The 24,249-nt window shown below is 34.2% G+C and overlaps 1 protein-coding gene and 1 long non-coding RNA gene across 14 annotated transcripts; one reads left to right on the top strand and one right to left on the bottom strand.

The window, feature by feature from the left end:
• The first annotated feature begins 4,724 nt into the window (after positions 1-4,724).
• On the top strand, positions 4,725-15,685 carry senp6b (SUMO specific peptidase 6b). Of its 13 annotated transcripts, none has more exons than XR_015513633.1 (21): positions 4,725-4,774; positions 4,939-5,039; positions 5,125-5,205; positions 5,302-5,330; positions 5,450-5,515; positions 5,702-5,787; positions 5,874-6,047; positions 6,138-6,171; positions 7,743-7,895; positions 7,989-8,170; positions 8,386-8,433; positions 9,700-9,827; positions 9,907-10,023; positions 10,098-10,220; positions 10,296-10,388; positions 12,163-12,350; positions 12,928-12,986; positions 13,062-13,111; positions 13,215-13,266; positions 14,739-14,883; positions 15,012-15,685. XR_015513633.1 is itself a non-coding variant. In XM_087290819.1 (21 exons), exons 1-21 carry the CDS (start codon positions 4,772-4,774, stop codon positions 15,129-15,131), a joined length of 2,049 nt encoding a protein of 682 aa, XP_087146945.1. In that variant the 5' UTR covers positions 4,725-4,771; the 3' UTR covers positions 15,132-15,685. The 13 variants fall into 13 exon arrangements, 7 of the variants coding, with proteins under 7 accessions (XP_087146945.1, XP_087146944.1, XP_087146947.1 ...); XR_015513632.1 differs by having other exon boundaries at positions 7,740-7,895; XM_087290819.1 differs by having other exon boundaries at positions 13,215-13,283.
• Positions 15,686-17,472: 1,787 nt separating this feature from the next.
• LOC147840027 (uncharacterized) lies at positions 17,473-24,152 on the bottom strand. The gene is made up of 3 exons (XR_015513649.1): positions 21,294-24,152; positions 18,925-21,092; positions 17,473-18,852 (listed from the first exon to the last, which is right to left on the bottom strand). It is a non-coding gene; the product is annotated as an uncharacterized LOC147840027 (long non-coding RNA).
• Between the last annotated feature and the right edge of the window lie 97 nt (positions 24,153-24,249).

The raw sequence follows: 24,249 nt of genomic DNA, 5'->3' as shown, positions 1-24,249 counted from the left end.
AAAATTCTCCTACAAGAGTGATTATAGCGCCTCCTGATGGTGAACTGCGGCAATACTCACGATAGGTATTATTTGATAATTCGATCGTTTATTTCACTGATTTGGCAACCGTCAAACGTCATCAGGGAAACGGCTTGAATTTCCGCTTAGTAAAAAAACATTAGTGTGCCATTTGGGACAACACTACATACATATACTATCCTGTTGAGTGTGTAAGTGCATAAGTACATAGTGCATGAGGTCATAGTGTATAGTGTGCCATTTGGGACGCAGCTTATGAATGGAATTCGGACGTACTACATCCGCCGTTTTGTCATGGTCACGTGACCAACCTGCGTCAGTTGCGTTGCCTCACTTCCATTCATGAATTCTCTCACGGGGCATTATGGGATAGCGCAGCATGCATGGGATGCGCACTTTAGAATCTCGCCGGAAGTAGTAAGTCATCCAGGTACTTCTCGCTTACTGATTTTCGAATTCTATGAATGCGGACATACTACTCAGCTCGCATACTGATTTTAGCGTACTATATAGTATGGAAGTATGCGGTTTTGGACGCAGCCTCAGTGTTGGCAGTGTGACTTCTTCATGAATGTGAAACCTGCGGCTCACGTATTACTCACTAATCGCCCCCTGGCGTCACTCGCCAGGACATAGAGGTTGAAATGATGTTGAAATGTGTTAACTAATGAGTGCCCTGGTCACATATATCGGAGTGGATTGATGAATATAGTCTTCTTTTACAGAAAACCTCCCAATTTTAAGATGCATATGTCGAATATTGCACATTTCCTTTCATTGCATTTTAAGGTTTCCTTTGTGTGATCTATGATCTGTTTGGTCCATGCTCTTTCTGAAGGTGTTGTTTTATTCCACTAGGTGACAGTACAGTATTTATTTTATCAGGTTTCGAATAAAATTAAAAGCTTCTGTGTCTTATTAAAAAATCACATAATTAAATTTATCACAAGTATTAACATCAAGATTTTGGTATTGATATTAATATTGATATTTCAGCCTCTCGTAGAGCACCAAATAATGTAGTGATCATTTCTTTGCTTTGACTCGAATATTAAAATGAACAGCACACTGATAATAATATTGAGATTTTGGTCCCTTCACTCTTTAGGTGTGTGTAAATAACAGATATGTGTATATATGGGTCATTATCACTAAAAAGTTCCTTTGAAACGTCAGAATAAAAAAAAGAAATAAAAGACATTTTTAATTAAACACACAGCTGTTGTAATAATTAGACTTTGGGCTGTAAGAAATGAATGTTGGTCGAGCTCCGGCCCTTTTTATAAATAAACTGCAAGCACACAAAGAGTAAACAAACCTCAAATTGTGTCAACCATGGACAAAAACAAAGTAGTATAAGTATGTTTTCATTGCAGTGTGATTGTAAAATGCATCTTTTCAGAAAGGTAATGTGTCCCTTTACCAGCCCAACTTTACAGGTTATGGAAAAGGTCTATTTATAATAATGAAATAATGGACGAAACATTTATTTCCCTATAAAATATACAATCGTTGCACGCTCTTTTCCAAATAAAACCCAAGATCTAAAAACCTTGTCAAACTTTCGAACAATGTTAACTGGCCCGCATCGGCTAATTAAGAAATCACACAAGATGTTTTGCTGAGGTTCTAAATAATTTGTTTATTTTCATAAAAGTTGAACATGACGGTGGAAAACAAGATGGCATGGGTGGACAAAGGCTTTATTTAGTGAACTAAGTATGCAGGAACATCTGAAAAACAACAAGTACAACAAGACATATTAAAGAGTTAATATGAAAGGGCAACACGTTCTCACTCCCAACTCGTCATTCTGACGCTTGGTCAGGAATCCTCGGCGTTGGTCATTCTGACGTCACGGCACTGACATGTTCATTGAGAGATGAACTAAGGATTTGAAGCAAGAGACTGGCTTTTGCAGGTAATCCATGCTGTTTTGCTATTTGTATGTGCTGTTTTGAGAAATGCACTTATTGTTTTGTAAATTTCAAATCTGAGAAATGTACCAAAGCAACTAAGGAAAAACTGGAATACAACACAAGTTAATGCAAAGACGAAAAGTCTGCAAAAACAATAGTGTGTATTTTTATTTGCACATATTCTTTTATAAAAAAAATAGTGTACACATAATTGGGTTTTACATTTTTTGGCTTGATAATTAATACTTTATAGTCTACTCATTTTATGTAACCATGTTAGTACAAAAAAAGAAGAGAGTCATGTATTGTAAAACAAATATTTAAAAAAAATCCACAGTGGAATTGAACATCACAACCATGGTTGCAGGCGTCAGTCACTATTTCAAATATATGACTTTTTAAGTCTTTTTTTTAAACCATTGTGAATCAAATTTCAGTCTTATACAGGACTACATGCTAAGAATGTTTTAATTGTATTTATTTAATTTAATTTTAATAACATTCATTTATTCATTTTCTTGTCGGCTTAGTCCCTTTATTAATCTGCGGTCGCCACAGCGGAATGAACCGCCAACTTATCCATCAAATTTTTACGCAGCGGATGCCCTTCCAGCCGCAACCCATCTCTGGGAAATTTTTTTAATAACATACAATTTAATATTAACCTCACCTCAATGAGCCTGGTGGACACCATGTTTTCAGCACAAGACTCCTCCATGTTCAGTTTTGGCCTGTATTTATTTTCAATGTCTTTAATTATCATAAAGGAGTCAGAATGTTTTACCTGGTGCTATAAAATCAGTCTGTGTTAATCTACCGTACTAATCTAATACGCGATCCTATGAAAAAATAATTAAAGGCCGCTGTCTTTTTATTTGCATGTTGCTTTTTATGTAACGATCAACTACTTTTTTTATTTACTGGGTTATGGATAAAATATTAATTAATTAATACTGTAAGATTTTGTAAATACTGCATTTTAGTGATTTTTTTTGCTGGATAAACTAGTCAGATGTCATCATAACTACACTTTAATGATATAAAAAAAATTGGCAAAAAAAAAATTAAACAAGACTAATTTTTAAAACACAAACTTATTCAATCAAATATCATTAGGAAAAAATAGCAATCTGTTAAAGTTTTAAAGTAAAAAAATAAAAAATAATAAAAATGCAGCCCACTGTCATTTATAAGACAAAAACAGACTGGCCAGCACAACTGTCCTCAGTCACAATTTGGCCATTTTAATAAAAAAAAAACTAATAATTGAAAACATAATAATAATCATAAAAATAATAAACCAATTGTAACGAATTCTTCTGAATTTTTCTAGTCTCTTTGGTAAAAAAAGAACATTTGAAAAATCCTGGATATCAACAACAGCCAAAATATATTTAAATTAATTTAATATGGTTTGCTTCTGGTGCTTCGCACCTTTTTATTGCTCATTTTTATTGCAGAATTAAGGTCCAAGATTTAGAATAAAGTTACCTGTAAAATGTTTTCTCTACTTAAAAGCAATACAGTAGTGAAAGAAGACTTCTCTTACATCAGATTATATTCCCACCGAAGCAACAGCCGACAGAGGATTCCGTTTGGTCTTAAAGCCGTTTTCGATGGATTATTTTCATTACTTATGATGGCATAGCAGTCAAAATAGGATAAATGAGCTCATGTATGGGACAAATTCTGGACCTTTGTCAGTGAGGGTGCCAGGTCTTTCGAACCCCCCTGGCTAAAGGCCTGAAGAGTTAGGACATTTTTTTTTTGCCTATAGTAAATATGTTTTAATAGAATTGTGGCTGTAAACGTGCACCTACAGGTGTTTCAGGAGCAGCTCAGGTTTATCCAGGTCATAATTTAATTCATTTATATGAATTTTGTCTAAAAAATTATCACAACTTTCAGGTTTCATCTGGAATGGATCCCAGATCACCTTCTGAAGTGGTTTGAGCGATCGGATATCTGATCAGAATAAAACGAATGAAGTGAGCAAACAGCCTCAGTAACACAGACGTGACGGGATTAGCGCCTTTTGCTGGGATTAGCGCCTTTCTGACGGCTGAGGACTCCGCTTGCCATTAAAGCCTTCGTCGGACAGTTATTTAAAAAAAAAATAATGTCAAAAATAGACAAAGAGAGGTCATGGAGAAGTCAATTAATATACAGGACGTCCCGGCTAATTCGGCCAGTTAGTTATCTGTTAGGAAGTACGTAACTTTAGCATTACCCTGTTTGGCAGTCTTTTTTTGAACATATGCTCAATATTTTGCGATAATAATGCCGCTGCCTGCCTTATCTGTCTCTCTTGCTCTTTTCAACCCATATCGTTACTCTATAGACAAAAAGCATAGTTCTAAGCTCTTTGGTATGGATGTCGCATCAAAGATTCAAATATGACCATTCAGTGGGTCATGTCACGTGACTCGCGGCTTTGAGGCTCCATGGGCCATAGTTATTTAAATATAAATATATATAAATATACATTAAATATCAATGTTATTATATTAATTATATAATAAATGTATTTTATAATATTAAAGCACATAAAATAGTTAAAAGTACAAATTCTGGACCTTTTGGGTGAACTATCCCTTTAACACTTTGCCGCCACCTAACGGCTGTAACCTCAAAAGTGCCACTGAATCTGAATCTTTTTAATGAACAGATTCAAAAGCTTCGATTCATTGGGTCGAATCTAATTCTCCAAAGCTGCAGGTAACACCTGTCAATCATCAGAACGCTTGATGGCTGCATTTACGTTACGTCATGTCACGCTACGCCAAAGTTATGTTTTGTAAGCTGTTAGCAGGAGAGCTAAAAACTCTAAAATGGTGAGTAGCAGAACACTAATAAAAGTGTAACGTTAGCAAAGTTCCCTGGTAAATCAATAAATATTAAAGTCACCTGCGAATTGTTTAACAGGACCTTTTCTATTTAATTTAATTTGATTTATCTCATTAAAATCGGTTTTATTTTTGTGTTTCTTTTCGATGAGGTTCGTCCACTTGGGCAAAATCGTAAAAACAGTTTGAAAGTCAAACCTCTGAAGGGAAACGCCACCGGACTCAACCTGCTCGGGATGAGAACAATATTAGCGTGAGTGTTTTACGAGTTAAAACGGCAATAATTACTGGTTTATTGTAACACTTTAATAATGAACGTATTTACTTGTGTATTGTAGTAACCAGACTCCGTCACTGGTCAAAACGAAGGGCAAACGCTTCATCTACGCACTGCAGTCCAGTTGGATGAGGGAATCAAGGTTTTTTGTTATCAGTAAAACAACATGTTTAAAGGAATAAATGTTGGCCTTATCCAATGGAAAAAGAGATTGGTGACTATTTTTTTCTTTAAATAGGACAGACCTTTCTAACAGTCAGTCTATTGGTAAGTTCTTTCTTTCTTTCTTTCTTTCTTTCTTTCTTTCTTTCTTTCTTTCTTTCTTTCTTTCACAAATATTTTAATTAATTTAAACTGTATCATAACTGAGATGTGTGTTATTGAAGACAATGAGACCACAAATGTCCTAAAACACAGCGTGAAGGACACTCAGTTGGAAGATTTTTATTCAGGTAACGTACATGTTTTTTTTAACTGATTTATTTTTTTATGTATGTTTTGCCTTTTATGAAGTAGACAAAATAAATAAATGCGTATATGTAAAAATGTAACAAAAGCAAAACATGTATGCAAGGTTTGCTTTTTCGTTTTGTAATTTCATGTATTAAAGGTTACAAACTTTTTTTTTCGCATAACAGATATCTTGGATCACAAGAAAAGCACTTTTAAAGATAATGACAACACATCTCAGAAAATTCTACGAAAATATAGAATGAGAGATGAGGTATACAAAGATAGAATGCAGTAAAACACAATCTCTTAATGTCACTGTTCGTTTAAGCTTATGTGATTTTCTTTTTTTTAACCCAGTTTGGAAACCTCAATCCTCGTGTTAAAAGAAAAACCCCAGCTGCAAAAAAGAAAGAGCCAAACAGTCAAATCGCACAGAGGCTGAACAGTCTAATGCTCAACATCAGATGTCTCAAAGTTGGAACCTTGACCAAGACATTCGCAAGATCTGGCTCTCTGAGCACCCAGTGCACTGTAATATTGATTAGAGGTTTACTGAATTCATAATGCACTGATATGGATATTTGCATCTTGAACGTTTCAAATGCTTTGTTTTATTTACAGTTTACAGTGGATTGCATTGAGATCAGTTCTGAAGGTAAGCCAGACATTAAGGTTTTTAATAATTCTGATGTTTTATTGATTAATATTAAAATGTTGTCATCATTTACTACCAATATGTCTTTTTTGATCTTCTGATGTGTTTACTCAAAGGTTTCAAGATTGCAAATGTTCAGGGAAAAACAATCTATGTGACTCCAGTTGTTTAATTCCAAGTTCAGGAAGCATTGCAAATGCTTAATCGTTGCCACAAAAAAAGTCCTTATTTTTATGATCTTATGTCCTGGAAATAATCACTTGTGCATCTCAAAAAGTAATGCAGATTTTATTAAATATTTATATATATATATATATATATATATATATTTATTTATTTATATATATATATATATATATATATTTATTTATTTATTTATATATATATATATATATATATTTATTTATTTATTTATATATATATATTTATATATATATATATATATTTATTTATATATATATATTTATATATATATATATTTATATATATATATATATACACACACACACACACACACACACACACACACACACACACACACACACACACACACACACACACACACACACACAATTCACCTATACCACATGTTTTTTACTTGTGGGGGAAACTGGAGCACCCGGAGGAAACCCACGTAAACACAAGGAGAACATGCAAACTCCACACAGAAATGCCAACTGACCCTGCCGAGGCTTGAACCAGCGACTTTTTTGCTGTGATCGTGCTACCCACTGCGCCACCGTGTTGTCTATTATAATATTTGTTGTTGTTTGTTTATTACTATTATTGTTGTTGTTATTATTATTATTGTTTATTATTTTAAAAACACAGTTTTTTCCTCACATGAACGAAAAGAAATCTTTCCGTTTTTAAACAGCTAATGACACTACATGTTTTCTACAAAAAAGAAAATGTTCATGCTTTTTATGCATTCATTGGAGGATTGTGTATTTATACGATAAATATATGCAAAAATTTGTTTTGAGTACATTGCGATGTAAGCATTTCATAATACCTTAAACTTTCAGATTCAACTAACTCCTTCGAATGCATATTTAAATATGCTGAAAGTCATGAAAACCAAAGCTGAATCATAAATAGGATTGCACAATATTGAGAAAATATGCAATGTTGTTGAGTATTTCGATAACTATATATCTCTTGATGTAACATTTACCTAGAGAACTTGTATTTTTATTTTTATTTTTTTGCTGTAATTAAAAATATTTTATGATCATACTAAAATGACAAAGTAATTGATTTTTATTTTCAAACTACAAAAAAAAAAGTCTGTAGGTCCACCTTTGGGCCACTTAAGCCAATAGTAGAACAGCACCTCTTAGGGGAAGTGGTAATTAAGATAGTAATACCACATCTAATTGGTCAAATTTGGATAAACAACTTATGCATTTAACACAAATGCTTGAGTTATAAATGAAATGTAATTTATTAGACTTCTGTGCTTTACAAATATTGCATATGCTATTATCACAATAACTATATATTGTACAGCCTAATTCTAAATATGCAATGTAATTAATATAACAGTTTCTGTTTTCTTTCATTAGCAGGACGAATAGAAGCATCAGATATTGTTGCTTGTGAGTGGTGCACTGTGCCACGGCTCCCGGCCCTTTTTCTGCAGACCACGTATGAAGCACGTCTTCATCTGCAGGTCCAGCTTGACATGCTTGAAGATGATTCAGAGCACTTTCAGAACAAGAGTGAGCCGCTATTGTGGAATGGTTCATGGTGAGATTTGTTCTTGCTTGATTTGAGATTTGGATTATGTAAAATGGTTTCTATTGTCCCCTCAGATGAAAAGGAGAGTTGTATCGTCCTCATCTTTGAGAATGAGCTCACGCTCCCAGAGCAAATCATACTTGAGGACATATTTACAGAAATCGGCATGCGTCATAATATTAGTGGCTTTCTTGTTAAGTTGCCATTTGAAGAAGCCAATAACAAACTGAAGGCGCAGATCTCTGCTCAAAAACAGGTGGGTTAATCATTTACTCACTATTATGACGTTCAGTTCCTTTTTTATTTTAGAAAGTCATATGGCTACAAGTGAACTTGTATAAGCCATTCATAGATCAAATACATGTTCATTTATTGGTGAGTAATGGGACAATTGTTTTTTTTTTTTTTAATTCTTAATATGACTGTCAGTTTTTATATATACGGTCTAAAAATGACTGTGATTGTCTTTAGATTGCTATGCTTCATCTCGAAGAGGATGAACTTCCTGCCTCGAGTCAGGTTTCTTAAACTTTATATTTCCTTTCTTTGCCTTCCCCCTTGTTTGTTCTTACACCTAATTTTATCTTCTTTTTACTAGACATTTACTTTTACTTTCATTTGATCATCAGATTCTGCTTCTGTCATTTTATTTACTACTTCACTTTACCTTTTCATAATTTTTTTTGTTTTTTTTTCATAATTTTTTTGTTCCCTTCTTTTTAAATAATCTTTTCTTTATTCATTTCTTCGCGTTTTAACTTTCTCCTTTTTCTGTAGTTTTGTAATTAAACTTAAAAATATACATTTTCTTTTGCATTTCCTCAATTTACATCCTTGTCTTTTTTTTTTAATTCAATTTTATTTATTCAGTTTTTTTATTTACCTCCCTTTCCTTTTTTTTTGGTGTCATTTAACTGAAAATGCACGTCTTTTGACTTCCTTTTCTTTTCCTTCCTTTTTTAAAGAACATTCTCTACTTTCCTATAACCATTACTACTTTATCCTTCCTCTTTCCTTTTTTTTTCTAAATTTCTATGTTGATTTTCCACTTTATTTGTATTTACATTTACATGAATTACTTTTCCCAGTGACGGGCAGCGCTGCGTAAAACTTGTGCTGGATAAGTTAGTGGTTCATTTTGCTGTGGCGACCCCTGATTAATAAACGTTATTAGGTTGTTCGTTTTTTTTTACTGAGCGTAAATTCAAACCATTTTCTTGATGACGTTTGACGGTTGCCAAATTAGTGAAATAAATTACCAAACTACCAAATACTATGTCCATCATTCCACACTTCATTTTACCAGTTGAATAAGTGCATCATCCGGGTATTTAAAGTGCGCTTATTCTTTTTAGAGTTTTCAGTGTGAACGCACTACTTACACTATACTACAAAATAGCATAGAATAGGGCATAAGTATGCGAATTGGGTGGCATTTATACTGTATAGAGCATACTTTTCTAACGACCGAGTAGTACATTTAGATTCAAATGCAGTACCTACTACGTAATAGGCAATTTCGGACTTAGCCATTTTCTTTCACTTCCATTTTACTTGCCTTATTTTCCTTGGTCTTTATTTCCTTCTGTCATTTTCATTTGAGTTTCCTTTCCTGTTTAAAAAAAAGAGTGTACTTGCTCCTTTACTATCCATTTCCTATCCTAATTTTCATTTCCTTTTTACTGTACTTTTTTCTTTTTGAAAGTTGAGTCTGTGTGCAACAAAAGGAAAAAAAGTGCCTCCAGCATCATTTTCAGTTGTTTTCCTCTTTCTCTCAATGTTCAGCAAGCCTTGATGCCATTTCCACCTTCTCCTGATGCTCCCCGACATGAAATTGCAACCCTCAGCATCTCAGACAGTGATGAGAATGATTTGATGGAGGTCCATTCATCACCTGTACAGGATCTCAAAAAGTCAGTTCACAGACCTAAATGAATGATCAGGTGTTGCGATATTAGATCTAGAAAACCTCATCTCTCTATGTTTTTGCAGACTGCTCGTGTATCCCCCTTCTCCAGCTAAGGGTGGTATAACTGTCACTGAAGAAGACTTTTACTGCCTTGATGAAGGGGAATTTTTAAACGATGTGATAGTAGATTTCTATCTAAGGTTAGATTTGTGGAAGTGGCTATATATTTTAGTCTGTCGTTTCTGTAATGACATGCATGTTGTATAATGAGCAGGTATTTGGTCTGCAAGCAGCAGGAAAAAAAGGATACTACCCAGTACCATGTGTTCAGCTCTTTCTTCTTCAAGCACCTCACTCAGGGAAATCAAAAAAGGCATTCAGGAGCTACAAGTTTATCGTATGTATAAAATATAGACTTTAACAAATGTATTTAAACTATGATTAAATTAACTATGTTATTGCTGTTCCGCAGCCCTCAAGAGTGTCGACACGACAGGGTGAAAACTTGGACCAGGAATGTAAACCTTTTTGAGAAGGACTTTGTGTTTGTCCCCATTAATCAAATGTGAGTCTTTTCACTAAGCTACACATCTTGGATTTCTGGCTGGGGTATGCAGTATTTGCGGTCTATAATTCTGTAATTTCTTTTGTGTTCCCATCCTGTTTCAATTCACTAAAAAAATGCTGGGTTACACTCAATTTCTTTGTTATCCCAACACAAGTCCATTAAGTTAACTTAACTGTTTTTACAAACTTAAGTGAATTAAACTTAAGTGGATTGACCCCCCCCCATTAATTTTATTGCTTCAACTCATTTAAAAAGGGTTATTTAAACAAGAAGTAGCAAAAGTAATTGTTTTGAGTGATCCATGAGACCTTCGTCTATCTTTAGGGTACAAATTAATTAATATATTTTAGATGGGCTCTCTCCCGCAGGGCAAGAGGGGAGTTTGAGCTTGATGAACTCCCAAAGCTTATTTCTGGCTAATGACGGATAAAAAGATGGCTAGGAAGAGATACAAGGATTACTAAGAGTTCAACTATGATGCCAATTAAGAATGTTCAATTTTCTTAGATTGCATGTTTTTGGACTGTGGGAGGAACCCGGGGGAAACCCACACGAGCACAGGGAGAACTCCGCACAGAAATGTTGACTGGTTCATTTGGGACTTTACCTGTGACATTCTTGCTGTGAGGCAACAGTGCTAATCACTGGGCTGCTGTGTCACCCAATCTAGAAAAAAAGGGTTGGGAGGGAGATTCTTCAAGACAAATATACTTGGGTAAGAAACTCTGGTTATTTATGGTGAGTTAGGAATCGTCTGATTGGTGAATCATGCGTTAGCTAATGTGAGACTAGCCATGGAAAATCATAAGCACGTGATCCAATTGAAAATAGTTTATAAATAAATTTCAGTTGTTGAGAGGCATTAAAACCCAGGAACTTAGGACGTAGCTAAACTGTAATCAAACAAAGTTCCAAAAACACTCATGTGCTCAAAAAACAGAAATATGACTTTGTTCATCTATGCCAGAGATGCCCAAACTAGGTCCCACGGGCCAAAATTGGCCCCTTGTATCCTTTGGTTTGGCCTGCCATGCCTTTGATAGAGATTCTCTTTTTTATTTTAATGCAACTGATTGTTTGTTTTTGATTTATTGTTGAGCTACAAAAAAAATCAAACTAATTAAATGTTGCAAATGAATCAGATTTTTTGTCACTTAACACATAAGGGAGAAGGCAGAAGACATCAGCGTGCTAATCAAGGCAAAGGCAGGTTCAGCATGACTGGTGTATTCGGCATTGAGCTCCATTCTTTTATAAATTGATTTTTTTAATGGTTTTGTTGTAATAATTTTATTAAAATAATATACATTTTCAACTAATTTTGATGCATTAGTAAACACGGTTAAAGTAATTGTTTCTATTTATTTTGAAGTATCATAAAATGAATTGGGAAATTACCCATGGCAACTTTAATGTTATTCAGTTTGCCATATTTACTTTCTCAATCAAGCTTAGATTTTGGCCCATCATAGGAAAAAGTTTGGGCACTCCCAGTCTAGACCTTCCGCGTTAGGTCAGAGTGCATTTACAATATGACATTGCGCTGCTGATTCTAATGGTTTGAGTAAATAATTAAACCGTAACTAAACAGGGCTACTAATTCTTCAAAAAAAAAAAAAAAAAACAATATTGAGATAATTATATATCACACACTACTTATTTATTTGTCTTTATTCATTATTTAATGTTCTTGCAAACATCTAAGTTGTGTAGGCTAGGTTTAATGAAGTGCATGCTTAATGAGAGCCCCTTGTGTACAATGTCTCCTCAGGTCTCACTGGTACCTTGCTGTCATCTGCTTCCCTGGCCAGATTTCACAGACCAGTGGTTTGGATCTTTCCCTCAATGAGCGAAGACATTCAAGGCAGTATCTTTGTGCTCCATCTCCACCCAATCCAATGTCCCTCTTTTACTCTCCTGAATCCTCAAAGCAGCTCTCCAGATGGAGCCAATCCATAGGTAATTTAGAAAACCACTCCGGTGCCAGTGCAACACGATAGCGTACTGTAGATAAAAGACAAAATCTGTGAGATTCATTATTTCCCACCAGCTGTGAGGGATGATTTGACTATTTTAAACTTTCATTTGGGAAAAGTTGAATTTTCGGCAGTCATTACTCCTAGTCTTTGTCACATGATTTTTCAGGGATGATTTTAAAGAGATCCCTGAAAAATTACTCACTCAAGTTATTCCAAGCCTGTGTAATTAGCTCCTTCTGATGAACACTAAAATATATTTAAAAGTTGTTAACCATACAGTTATATAAGAGATTCCACAAAGCAATGACGTAATAACTGAGCATGGTGTGCATTATCCTCTCAAAGAGTCTCATTAGCATAAACACTTCTGAATTAAAGGAGATAAAGCACGTTTTTTAATATACTCTTATGATGGTGATTTGATTCTCCAAGAAACATTTCTTAATCTCATTGTTAGAAGCAGTTGTGCTGCTTAATATATTTATAGTGGACGATTAATCTTTCTTTCTGTAATTAAGCCACAGCATGCCTCATTATGTCTATTTTCTCCCCCTTAGATGACTTGGATCAGAGCTTTGAAATACTTTCAGATGACGAGGCTGAGGATGACTTGCAGGTAATGTGAGTTGATCTCTTTCTAGATCTTAAAAAAAAAATCTAAGTATCAACCTTTTTTTTCTCTGAATTACAGGTGGTGACAAACAGATCGGTGCTAAACCGTGGCAGTGATGTGTCTAAAAAGTGAGTCAAGAACATTTTCCTCTTCCTCCAGTGCCTTTATTCGTCACCAGATGGCAGTAACAGGTCGAGGAAATGCCTCATTGTTAAAACTGTGTGTTTGTAGGCCATGTATCCTCATCATGGACTCCCTCACCTCCAGTGGAAGATCATCAGAGGTGCAGATACTCCAACAGTAATTATCTTCTTCTGTTTCAAGTGCTTGCTTTTATTTTTGCACCTGCACTCTAATAGCAGGCAGTCTTTTCTATTGTGCTCCCCGCATGCTGCATTAGGCAGCAGAGGTCACCAATTAGCGCCTGTTTCCAATGTCTTCTCAAGGGGGACATTTTGTTGGTTGGAAAGCCAAGTCTGGCACTGGACCATGTTCAGATCTCAGTGGTAATGTTTGTGCGCTTGATGGAATAGTTTGTTTACATCAATTCCAAGGACGCATAGTTGACGTACAAATCTGGTTAAATTACCAGTGTTGCATTTAAAATGGCAGAATACATAATGTTTAACACACTGGCTCACTGGTGACTTCTCCCAAAGCGAGTTCCCCCTAGGTACAAGATTAGGCAGTCTGCCTTGCCTTCAATCTCACTATTACAGAGCTTGTCCACTAAACTGGTTGGAAAGGTGAAAAATCACTATTATTTGGCATTTAAAGGTGATATGGTTAAAGATTTAACATCTGTGTAGCTTTGACCCCTACTTAAATAATAGCTCAAGCATATAGTTTAATCCTAAATTGTGTATTAATAAAGTTTTTTTTTTTTTGGAAAGAATGTGCACAGGGCATTGGAAAACAAGGAGATCTGTTTGAAAATGGTTGCTTGAAATCATTTGAACGTTTACAACAGCAGTGCGATATACCTAGATCCCAGTTTTTCCGATATTTACAGTTAAGAACTTTACTTTGTATAACTTTTGCTTTTATTGCATAGCTTCCTGTGTCAGCAGATGCTCGCTGTATGATATTATCAATATATGGATTGGGCCATGGAGCATCCATATACTACTCCTGGTTGATTTAAAGTCTCGGTGATGGAACTTCACTTCTTTGGAAAATATTGGAGAGAGATTTGAATTTGACATTTGATGATGAAGAGTGGCATGGAATTTTAAGTGAAGTTTATTTCTAAACTAATTTCGAGAGGATCATGTGCTTATGATTGCTTGCAGCCGGTCCTGCAATATTCAATTTATGATTCACCAATCAGACGATTCCTAAGCCACTATAAATACCCTAAGTTCCATATAACAGCCGTCTTCATTTTCAAGAATTCCCCCTTCCACTTCTACTCCTCCTTTTCCTAGATGGGTGGCACGGTAGCCTAGTAGTTAGCATTGTAGCATTGTTAACACTTTAAAGTCGTAGTTAGGGTTTAGTTTGGGTTGGGTTTATTAAAAGGATAAAATGTTGATTCTTTACAAAGTTGTATTCTGTATTCCATTGTGAAATTTGCCTGAGAATCAATAAAAGTGTTAATCTCTAAAAGTGTTAATGCAATACAATATTTATTTATAAAGCGCATTAAAAAAAAACACTGAAGTTGACAATGCATTCTCACGCACACAAATGAAACTCAACACAAGGCAATGTTGTCATTCTAGTCACTTTATTTTTGATTCCTTTAAATCTAAGGTACTTGCAAGAGGAATGGAGGGTGAAAATGGGATCTCAACAGAGTTTTGAAAAGATGCATGGATGGAGTCCCATCGTCCCAAAGCAGGATAACTATACAGACTGCGGTATCTACCTGCTGCAGTATGTGGAGAGCTTCCTGAAGGTATTTTACAATGGGGGAATCTAATTATTGTCTGTTTTGTTGTAAATGGTTACATATTTCAACGTTGTTGTTGCTTTTGGTTTTGTGTGTGCGCTTTTGTGTGTGTTTGTGTGTTTTTGTTTTTTCAGGACCCACCTCAAGCTTTTCATCACAACATGGACTTGAAAGGCTGGTTTTCACAAAGAACAGTAAAAAGGAAGAGGTCGCAAATCAAAGAGCTCATTCTCAAACTACACGGACAACAATAAGATTTTTCTTTTTTCATCTCCAACTTATTATTACCACCTGTAATTCAGAAATAGGGTTATTCTTTACTGTATTTTTGAAAGCTAGAAGGTTAACTCGCATTACCTGCAAGTCATTCTCCGCCTTGTCATCTGAAAGTATGCAGAAGCTCTTGTCTAAGTCATCTAAGAGGGACAAAATAAGGCATACTGTGGCTTTAATTACTGTAAAAGATTGATAATCTCCTAGAAATGTTTTAAGCAGCAGAACTGTTTCTCACAATGAAATTAGGAAATGTTTCTTGGAGAACCAAATCAGTATATTAGAGATTCACCCAAAAATGAACTGTCATCTTTGACTGCCTTGGTATCCCAGCTGTGCTCTCCGTATTATACAGTTATTATTTATTATTATTATTTAAAGTCTTGCTGATTTTTCCTGCTGCTTTAAATGATTAATATAAAAATGAATTTAGAAAAATGAGTTCTTTGCTTTGTAAATGGATGATTTGATGTTGAAAGCAATAAAAGTAATATCTATAAATAGAATGTATTAAAATAACTAGATGCTGAAACCACATCTGAGTTTTATTATTTATTTTATTTTTATTTCAATTTTTTTTTGGTGAAAACGCATTTAAACATTTGTGACATTTAGATTCAAAAGCGCAGTATGTCTTTTCCCATAAGGAAGTGCAAAAAGTTCTGCAGGTTTCTTCAAACACCTTTGTTCTGGTGTCCCCTTGGTCAGCCAAACGGTGAGTGCAGTGTGAAACTCCATTGGTTCACCAGTGTTTCCTAATGGGGCAGATTTTTGTTAATGTCAGCAATTAACTTGCTTGTTCTTTTGGAATATTTGAATGTTCGAAGAGCTAGTCCAACCAAAACTGTAAATGGTCATCATTTACTTCACTGATCACAAACTGTATGAGTTTTTTTTTCTGTTGAGCACAAACAAAGATATTTTGAAAAATGTTGAAACAGGGTGTCTGTTGGGTCTTAGAAAGTCTTAATGTCTTGCTTACTCCCAGGTCCATTTATACTGAAGTTGATATTTAGCCGCACCATCTTGGTGTTTTGTAACATCAAATTTTTCCGAGGTGGGTTTTTAGCCCCACAATTATGCTCAACCCCCAACCTGGAGGACCAGGACATACACGCATACACTACAAACAATTTAGCTTACCCAATTCACCTATAGTGCATCTCTTTTGGCTTGTGGGGGAAATCAGAGCATGTGGAGGAAACCCATGCCAACACAGGGAGAACATGCAAACTCCACAAAGAAATGCCAACGAAACCAGCGACCTTCTTGCTGTGAGTGCTAACCACTGAGCCACCATGACACCCCTCTTAAAATGTATTGCATTTCAAAAACTAAGTTTTAGACTTAGACTGAAATTCACTGAAGAATTGTGTTGTAGGTCTTAAATGCTTTTAAACAGGTCTTAATTTTGCTTTTGCCCAAGTAAAGCTACTCAATTGGGCCAACATCCATCCAGTGACCAACAAAATATTTAACAAAATTTATTTATTGTTTTATTGTAAAGAGTTACAATTCACAAAAGTTGTTAGACATTTTTACAGCAAATTCCCCAAATTAAAGGGGAAAAAGCTCATTTTAATAGTTTTTGTTAGTAGGAGTTAGTAATAGTTCTAATTAATAAAACAGTTTCACAATTCCTCATAATAAAACCATTTTAGGTCTTTAATCCTGTATAAAATTTTATTGTTGTTCTTAAAGTCTTCAATTTTACATAATGAAACCTGCAGAAACCCAATGAAAACCTGGTAACCATTACCTTCCACAAAGTTATTTTTTCCTACTATGAAACATTCTTAGAAATATCTGCTTTTGTGTTTAACAGTAAAATAAAGAAACACTAATTGTTTTGGAACTACTTGAGGGTGAGTAAATTCTGAGTAAAGTTTAATTTTCGGGCGAACATTAAGGAAGATTCATGTATAAACGAATAGTTGTCATGGCATATTAGAAATTATATATATATATATATATATATATATATATATATATATATATATATATATATATATATATATATATATATATATATATATATATATAAATATATATATATATATATATAAATATATATATAAATATATATATATATATATAAATATATATATAAATAAATATATATATATATAAATATATATATAAATATATATATATATATATAAATATATATATAAATATATATATATATAAATATATATATAAATATATATATATATATATATATATATATATATATATATATATATATATTACTACTACCTATAGTATAATTGGGAGAAGTCACAGAAAGCAATATGGCAAAATAAATCCTGTCTTCTATACAAAAAACAAACCACAATCAGGTTGTGTTGATTGTTGCTACAGCTGTTGTTCTAAAATCTTAAAAGACGTTAATGTTCTAAGATGTGCAATAAGAAGTAATACTACATTTAAATGCTTTTTTTGAGCATAAGAAATAACATTTGTCAGTCTTTGGTATTTTAATGCACTCTGCTCAAATAAGAAAACGATGTATGGCAGTCTTATGACTTCCAAATTCGAACAGGTACAACATGCTCAAAATAGCTGAAATGGACCTTTTTCTTGGACATTTGTTGAAATTAAGAGCTCAAGTATGCGTAAAATGAATAAAATTCAAAAGTGTGTCTTATGCATATTCGAAATGCATTTGTTCCTCCAGACTCGCTTCTGTCTCTGCTGGAGGACAGATATTTTTTCGGCCGTTCATGCAGATGATCAGATTGGCGTCCTGCACAATAAAGACAGATGACCGTCTGCCTCCCAGTACTCAAAATGAAAGCTTGATGTATTTCTGTGTTCCACCCTGGGCAAGGATTGTCGGACGGTAATGCACCACCTGATCTCTTTGTACATCAGAGTTATGAGATTCTAGACAAAGGGAAGCAAATACAGAATGTGAGAATTGTTCATTTTGAGGCCAGATGCAGCAGGGAAAAACTGCTATTTTATACACCGGTCGATTTAGAGATTTTGAACTTTTTCATAAAGTGTTTTTATATTCAGTGTAGTAGAAAGAAAACATCTAACATATACGCTTAAATTATTCTTTTATAGCACTTTATCTCTTTGTGTCTTTGGATTTCAATTACTATACTTTTAATGAGATTTTTCTGGTGCACTGAGCCTTAAATCTCTGCTTCAGGTTTTTATTAAAATATCTGTTCTGAAGGTTCTTAGAGAAGGATTTGTTCAAGTATACTTAAATTTACTATAAAACACATTTTATACTACCAAAAATTTGAAAATGAATTTTTTTTTTCTAAATTAAGGAGTAATTGAGATTCCCAAACTCTTATTTAGGACATTTGTCGTCTTATAATTTAGACTTTTGTTGCTATAATTTTTACTTAATATGTTAATTAAAAATTTTTTGTGACTTTTTGGCATTATTATTTATTTATTTTTTATTTCTTTTATTTTTTTGCATAAATATTGGTTACAAGTATTTCGTTAATTTATACAAATAATTTAATTGGGTCTAGTTTATTTCATATTTGTAATAGTTAACGTACATTTTTATTTTATCACTATTAGGCGTCATTTTTAACTAATTTCTTTTAAAATAAATTATGAATTCATACTTTTTTAAACACAATTACTTGTCAATAGACTTTTTGCCATATTTCATGTTTCTATTTCATAAATCAGTCTGTCTGTCATAATTAAGACAAAAAAAGTGTTCTTTCTTTAATATTCGTTTTGACTTTGCTTGCAATTTTGAAAAAAAAAAAGTTTATGAAAATTGTGTTAAACTAGTAAACAACAACGATTCTTGTTCTTGGGCAACACAAAAGTATTAGCCCTCAAAACTAATTCTTTTTCAAATATTTCCAAAAGGATATTTACCTAATCAAAAACATTTTCACCATATTTTCTATTACACTTTTAGATTTTTTTTTCTTTTAGTTTGGCTGAATTAGAAGCAGTTTAAAAAATAAAAAATAATAAAAATAATAATATTAAGATTTATTTCTCTTAATTGGCTACAGAACATTTCACTGTTATCCAATGACTTGCCTAATTAAGTCTATGAATTGCACTGTAATCTGAAATATGAGTATCTTATGAAATAACAAGTAAAATATTATATATGTGTTTTTAGAAATTAGTTTTTAAAACTATTATGTTTAAAATGTTGAAAAAATCTGTCCTATAAACAGCCTTTACTATTTGAAATTAGAGCTAACAATTTTGTCTTAATGTGTAGGTTTTGTTTGTTAACACTTCTAGATGTGACTTGATCAAAGGTTCAGGTTTTTGTACTAGAAATATATGTAAATTCGTCCATATAATTAAACATTCTCATTTTCACATTTAATCATGCCATTTTAACAAACCTGCAATATGAGAAATGTTCGGTGTGTACTTTTATTATTATATTATATTATTACCCATTCATCTGTGAAGTCTATATTGGCTGGCCAAACTGAATATGTGTGCTAAGATGCAGTAGTTACAGCCTTTAAAGGGTTAATGTGCGTAATATAGTGAAATATGAGAAGTTGAAGCAAATGAACTATATCTGCAAGACTGTACAGTTCATTAAAATTCAAAGTTCAAAAGAAAGCTTGTATCATTTGATTAACTTTGAAACCTTGAAAAAGACCACCTGCGAAGGCCTCACCTTCTTTCCCCTCTTTTGGGATTGGCTCCCTGCTGTGTTCTCCATATGAGGAACTCGCTTTATCTCCTTTAATTCAGAAGTGTTAGAGCTAATGAGACTCTTTGAGTGGATCATGCACTCCACACTCAGTTATTACTTCAGTGCTTTGTGGAATTACCCATCTGCCAGCAGGCCAGCAGCATATGGAATGAGGTGTAATTTAAGCTCAAATGTTTTTGAGGGATTGGTTACCGTTTGAGGTTCAGGAGGAGCTGAATACATATGAATGTGTTTGTATATATTTGAGTCATTTAAGTAGTGGCTATTAAAAAGGGTAGCAATCAAATTAGTTGAATCATAAAACATATTAAAGTGTATAGTGATTGATTTATTATTGGGTTGTTTATGGTTATTAAATGCACCCTCTAGAGTTTATAGTGCATATAAGTAGCTTCAATTATTAAAGCTTTCGATAAAACAATATTTTCAAGGTCATTAGTCAGTTTATTTGGCAAATTTACCTGGACAAAAGCTATGTTGCTTATAGCCTTTTAATTCATTTACCGATCAGTCGATTTTTGTTTTGTTTTTATATTTTAATTTAATTTAACAATGTTTTAATACTGGAATTTGTTTACAACTTTTCTGAGATTATTCCAGGATTGTTATATTTGTAACTTGACAAATTAATATATTTGGCTGTGGATGTTGGATAATCTAGTAGCGGTATCAGGGTGGCATATTCTTGATCGTGTTTTTTTTTTTTTACTACAAATAGTACATATCTATATATTTCATTTCATGATAAAACGTACCAAAATTACTTGCAAGTATAGAATGTTGTAGATTTTACTGTAGTTTTACAGTATTTTTGGTAAAGTTATACTCAAATAAAATTAAAGTGAAATGTTATGTTTACATCATGAATACCTTAGTATCACAGTCACTAGTTTTTATTAATTGTATTAATTACTTTTGTTGCACAGGCATATTTTTTGGCATTAAATGTATTGTATGGCTCTTTATTATTGATTTTATGCTACCATAAATATATCAAAACTATAATGTTAGTTATGTACACTCACTGGCTACTTGATTAGGTACACCTGTCCAACTGCTCATTAGCGCAAATTTCTAATCAGCCAATCACATGGCAGCAACTCGATGCATTTAGGCGTTTAGACATGGTCAAGACGATCTGCTGCAGTTCAAATTGACCATTGGAATAGGGAAGAAAGGTGATTTAAGCGACTTTGAACATGACATGGTTGTCGGTGCCAGACAGGCTGGTCTGAATATTTCAGAAACTGATGATCTACTGCAGGGGTGGCCAACCCAGTTCCTGGAGAGCCACCTTCCTGCAGATTTCAGTTGCTACCCATATCAAACACACCTGAACCAATTAATTAGGACCTGAACACCACGTGATAATTACAGACAGGTGTGTTTGATATGGGTTTCAACTGAAACCTGCAGGAAGGTGGCTCTCCAGGAACTGGGTTGGCCACCCCTGATCTACTGGGATTTTTACACACAACCATCTCTAGAGTTTATAGAGAATGGCCTGAAAAAGAGAAAATATCCAGTGAGCGGCAGTTCTGTGGGTGCGAATGCCTTGATGATGGCAGAGGTCAGAGGAGAATGGCCAGACTGGTTTGAGCTGACACACGTCGAACCTTGAGGTGGATGGGCTACAGCAGCAGAAGACCACACAGGGTGCCACTCTTGTCAGCTAAGAACAGCTAAATGAGATGGAATTTAGCACAGGCTCACCAAAATTGGACAATAGAAGATTGGAAAAACGTCTGGTCTGACGAGTCTCGATTTCTGTTGCCATTCAGATGGTAGGGTCAGAATTTGGCGTCAACAGCATGAAAGTATGGATTCATCCTGCTTTGTATCAACGGTTCAGGCTGGTGGTGGTGTTATGGTGTGGGGGATGTTTTCTTGGCACACTTTTGGCCCATTAGTACCAATTGAGCATCATGTCAATGTCACAGCCTTCCTCCGTATTGTTGCTGACTATGTCCATCCTTTTATGACCACAGTGTACCCATCTTTTGATACTTGAACAATGAGTTCACAGTACTCAAATGACCTCCAGTCACCAGCTCAATCCAATGGAGCACCTTTGGGATGTGGTGGAATGGGAGATTTGCATCATGAATGTGCAGTTATGATGCTATCATGTCAATATGGACCAAAATATCTGAGGAGTACCTTGATGAGTTTATGCCATAAAGGATTAAGGCAGTTCTGAAGGCAAAAGTGTGTCCAACCTGGTACTACAGTAGTAAGGTATACCTAATAAAGTGGCCGGTGAGAGTACATTACTACTCTGTAAAAACAAATCTTGCTGCTTTATTTTTTTAGTTAAATCAAATGAACTTGTCTAGCTTGCATCCAACTATTAAGTTACATTTTGTACAACGTAAAAAAAACAAAAAAAAACATGAAACCGGATTAGCTCATTTTAACAATAATGTAACGTAGCAAAACATTTGTTTTCATCACTTTGCTTGATTTATTTTTACAGTGCAAGCATTATAGACTCAATTTAAAGACAACTTTCCTTGATGTTTAGTTATTTTTTTCTGATATCCCTACTGAAAAAACAACTTTAACCAGCCTAAGCTAGTTGGCTGCTTTTAGCTGGTTGACCAGTCTGGTTTTAGAGGGGTTGTGGCCACTTCCAGGCTGGTTTCCAGCAATTTCCAGACTCGTCTTAGCTGGTCAGGCTGGGAGATGACTAGGTAAAACCAGCTTGACCAGCCAGATTTAAGCTGAACTTAGCTGGTTTTGGCTGGGCTCCCAGCCTGGCTAGGCTGGTCAAGCTGGTTTAAGCTGGTCATCTCCCAGCCTGACCAGCTAAGACTAGTCTGGAAATTGCTGGAAACCAGTGGCCAAAACCACTTTAAAACCTGCCTGGCAGCTAAAACCAGGCTGGTTTAAGCAATTCTTTTCAGTAGGGATATTTACTAAAACTTGCCAAATCATAACAAAACATACATCAAAGTAACAAATTTATTCAACTTTCATGTGATGTATAAATCTCAATGTCTAGAAATTGACATTTAAAAAAAACATTTAAATTATAAAATTTAAACTTAAATAAAATTGATTTATTTTTACGTCTCGAGATCTGATCTCAGATCATATTCATACTCTAGTTATGCTGGTTATTTTATGTTTTTATTTATAAAGTATGTGTCCCAGCTGGCATAACCCCCTTACTTCATATGTTCTCCCATTAGAGCTAGTAATATAGGCTACATAAAAAAGGAATAATTTTAAGATAATCATTTTGCTATAAGAACTCTTTCATATTTTTTGCTTCTGGCAAATGTGCTCTGGTACACCTTGCATGCATTGTGCACGTTTGTTTTTATGTCTGCAATGCTCTTGGGAAATGCAGAAGTCAGCGTGGCATTAAATCTAATTAATGGAGCTTCTTCAGGCTCACCAGATGACATAAAACTCCTGTTTAGCTGTTTCTGGGGAAACTGATGTCGAATATTAGGCCTACTCTGTCTCCATCCCAAGATATTCTGTGAGACACGTAACTCAAGCTGGAGGCTATAGTTAACCTGTATAACACCCCAAGCAACAGCATGAAGTCGTATATGGGATGAAGAGTGATTGTCAGAGTCTTAAACACACACAAAAAAACTGTTTGTTATAACTTTTTTGCTTAGAAATTTGATATAGCGACACGTAGTGAGAGATCAGGTGTCCTAATTAGATTTACAAACACAAAGTCTGCTTTCAATGTGGTTTAAGATTTCAACTTAGGAATACTTCTATACGTTTTGAATTACAAGCCAAATAAAATATTAATGAGCCTTCAGTTTGTATCAGTTGCGCGCCTTTTAGTAACTATGGCAACCCAGTAGGCACCTTGTGACTTTCTCCTCATCCCTTAGCAAGTTTTATCCATCCTGAATTAAACTTTACGTTAACGAACTGGGACTTGTTTTAGTACAAAAATACAGTTTATAACTTGAAGAACTAATTCCCGCCACCAGAACGTTCTAACTTAACCTTCTTTTAGTTCCCAGAACTAAAGAACTTCCTTTTTAAGATTTTTGGTTAGCCAAAATGAAAACAACATTAGCTTTAACGTTAGGTTGTAAAGTGTACACAGGACAATAATTATGTGCTTGAGGGGATAACTTTTGATATTAGACGACCTGTTTTAGTATGTTTGATGTTTTTTATGTGATGATAACACTATTTTTTTTTTACATAACACTAATAAGCAGCTTGATTTGAGCGATAAGAACTGGTAAAATTTACCATGACATAATTAATTTAGTCATTAAAACAAATATTCCTCGTAAAACATATTCTATATCACCTTTATAGAGAACAACCAGTTATTCGTGTCATTTAGATCAATAAATGTATCGGCTAAGTCTCAAAAGCTTAGTTTGCGCCCTACCTAGGCAGCATAATGGTGCGTCATGTATTGTTTC

Source organism: Danio rerio, chromosome 17, assembly GCF_052040795.2.
Source record: "Danio rerio strain M-AB ecotype USA chromosome 17, GRCz13ab, whole genome shotgun sequence".
NCBI classification, from domain to species: domain Eukaryota; kingdom Metazoa; phylum Chordata; class Actinopteri; order Cypriniformes; family Danionidae; genus Danio; species Danio rerio.
Note: the sequence above shows the minus strand (reverse complement) of the source record. Positions and strands in the feature narration are given on the sequence as shown.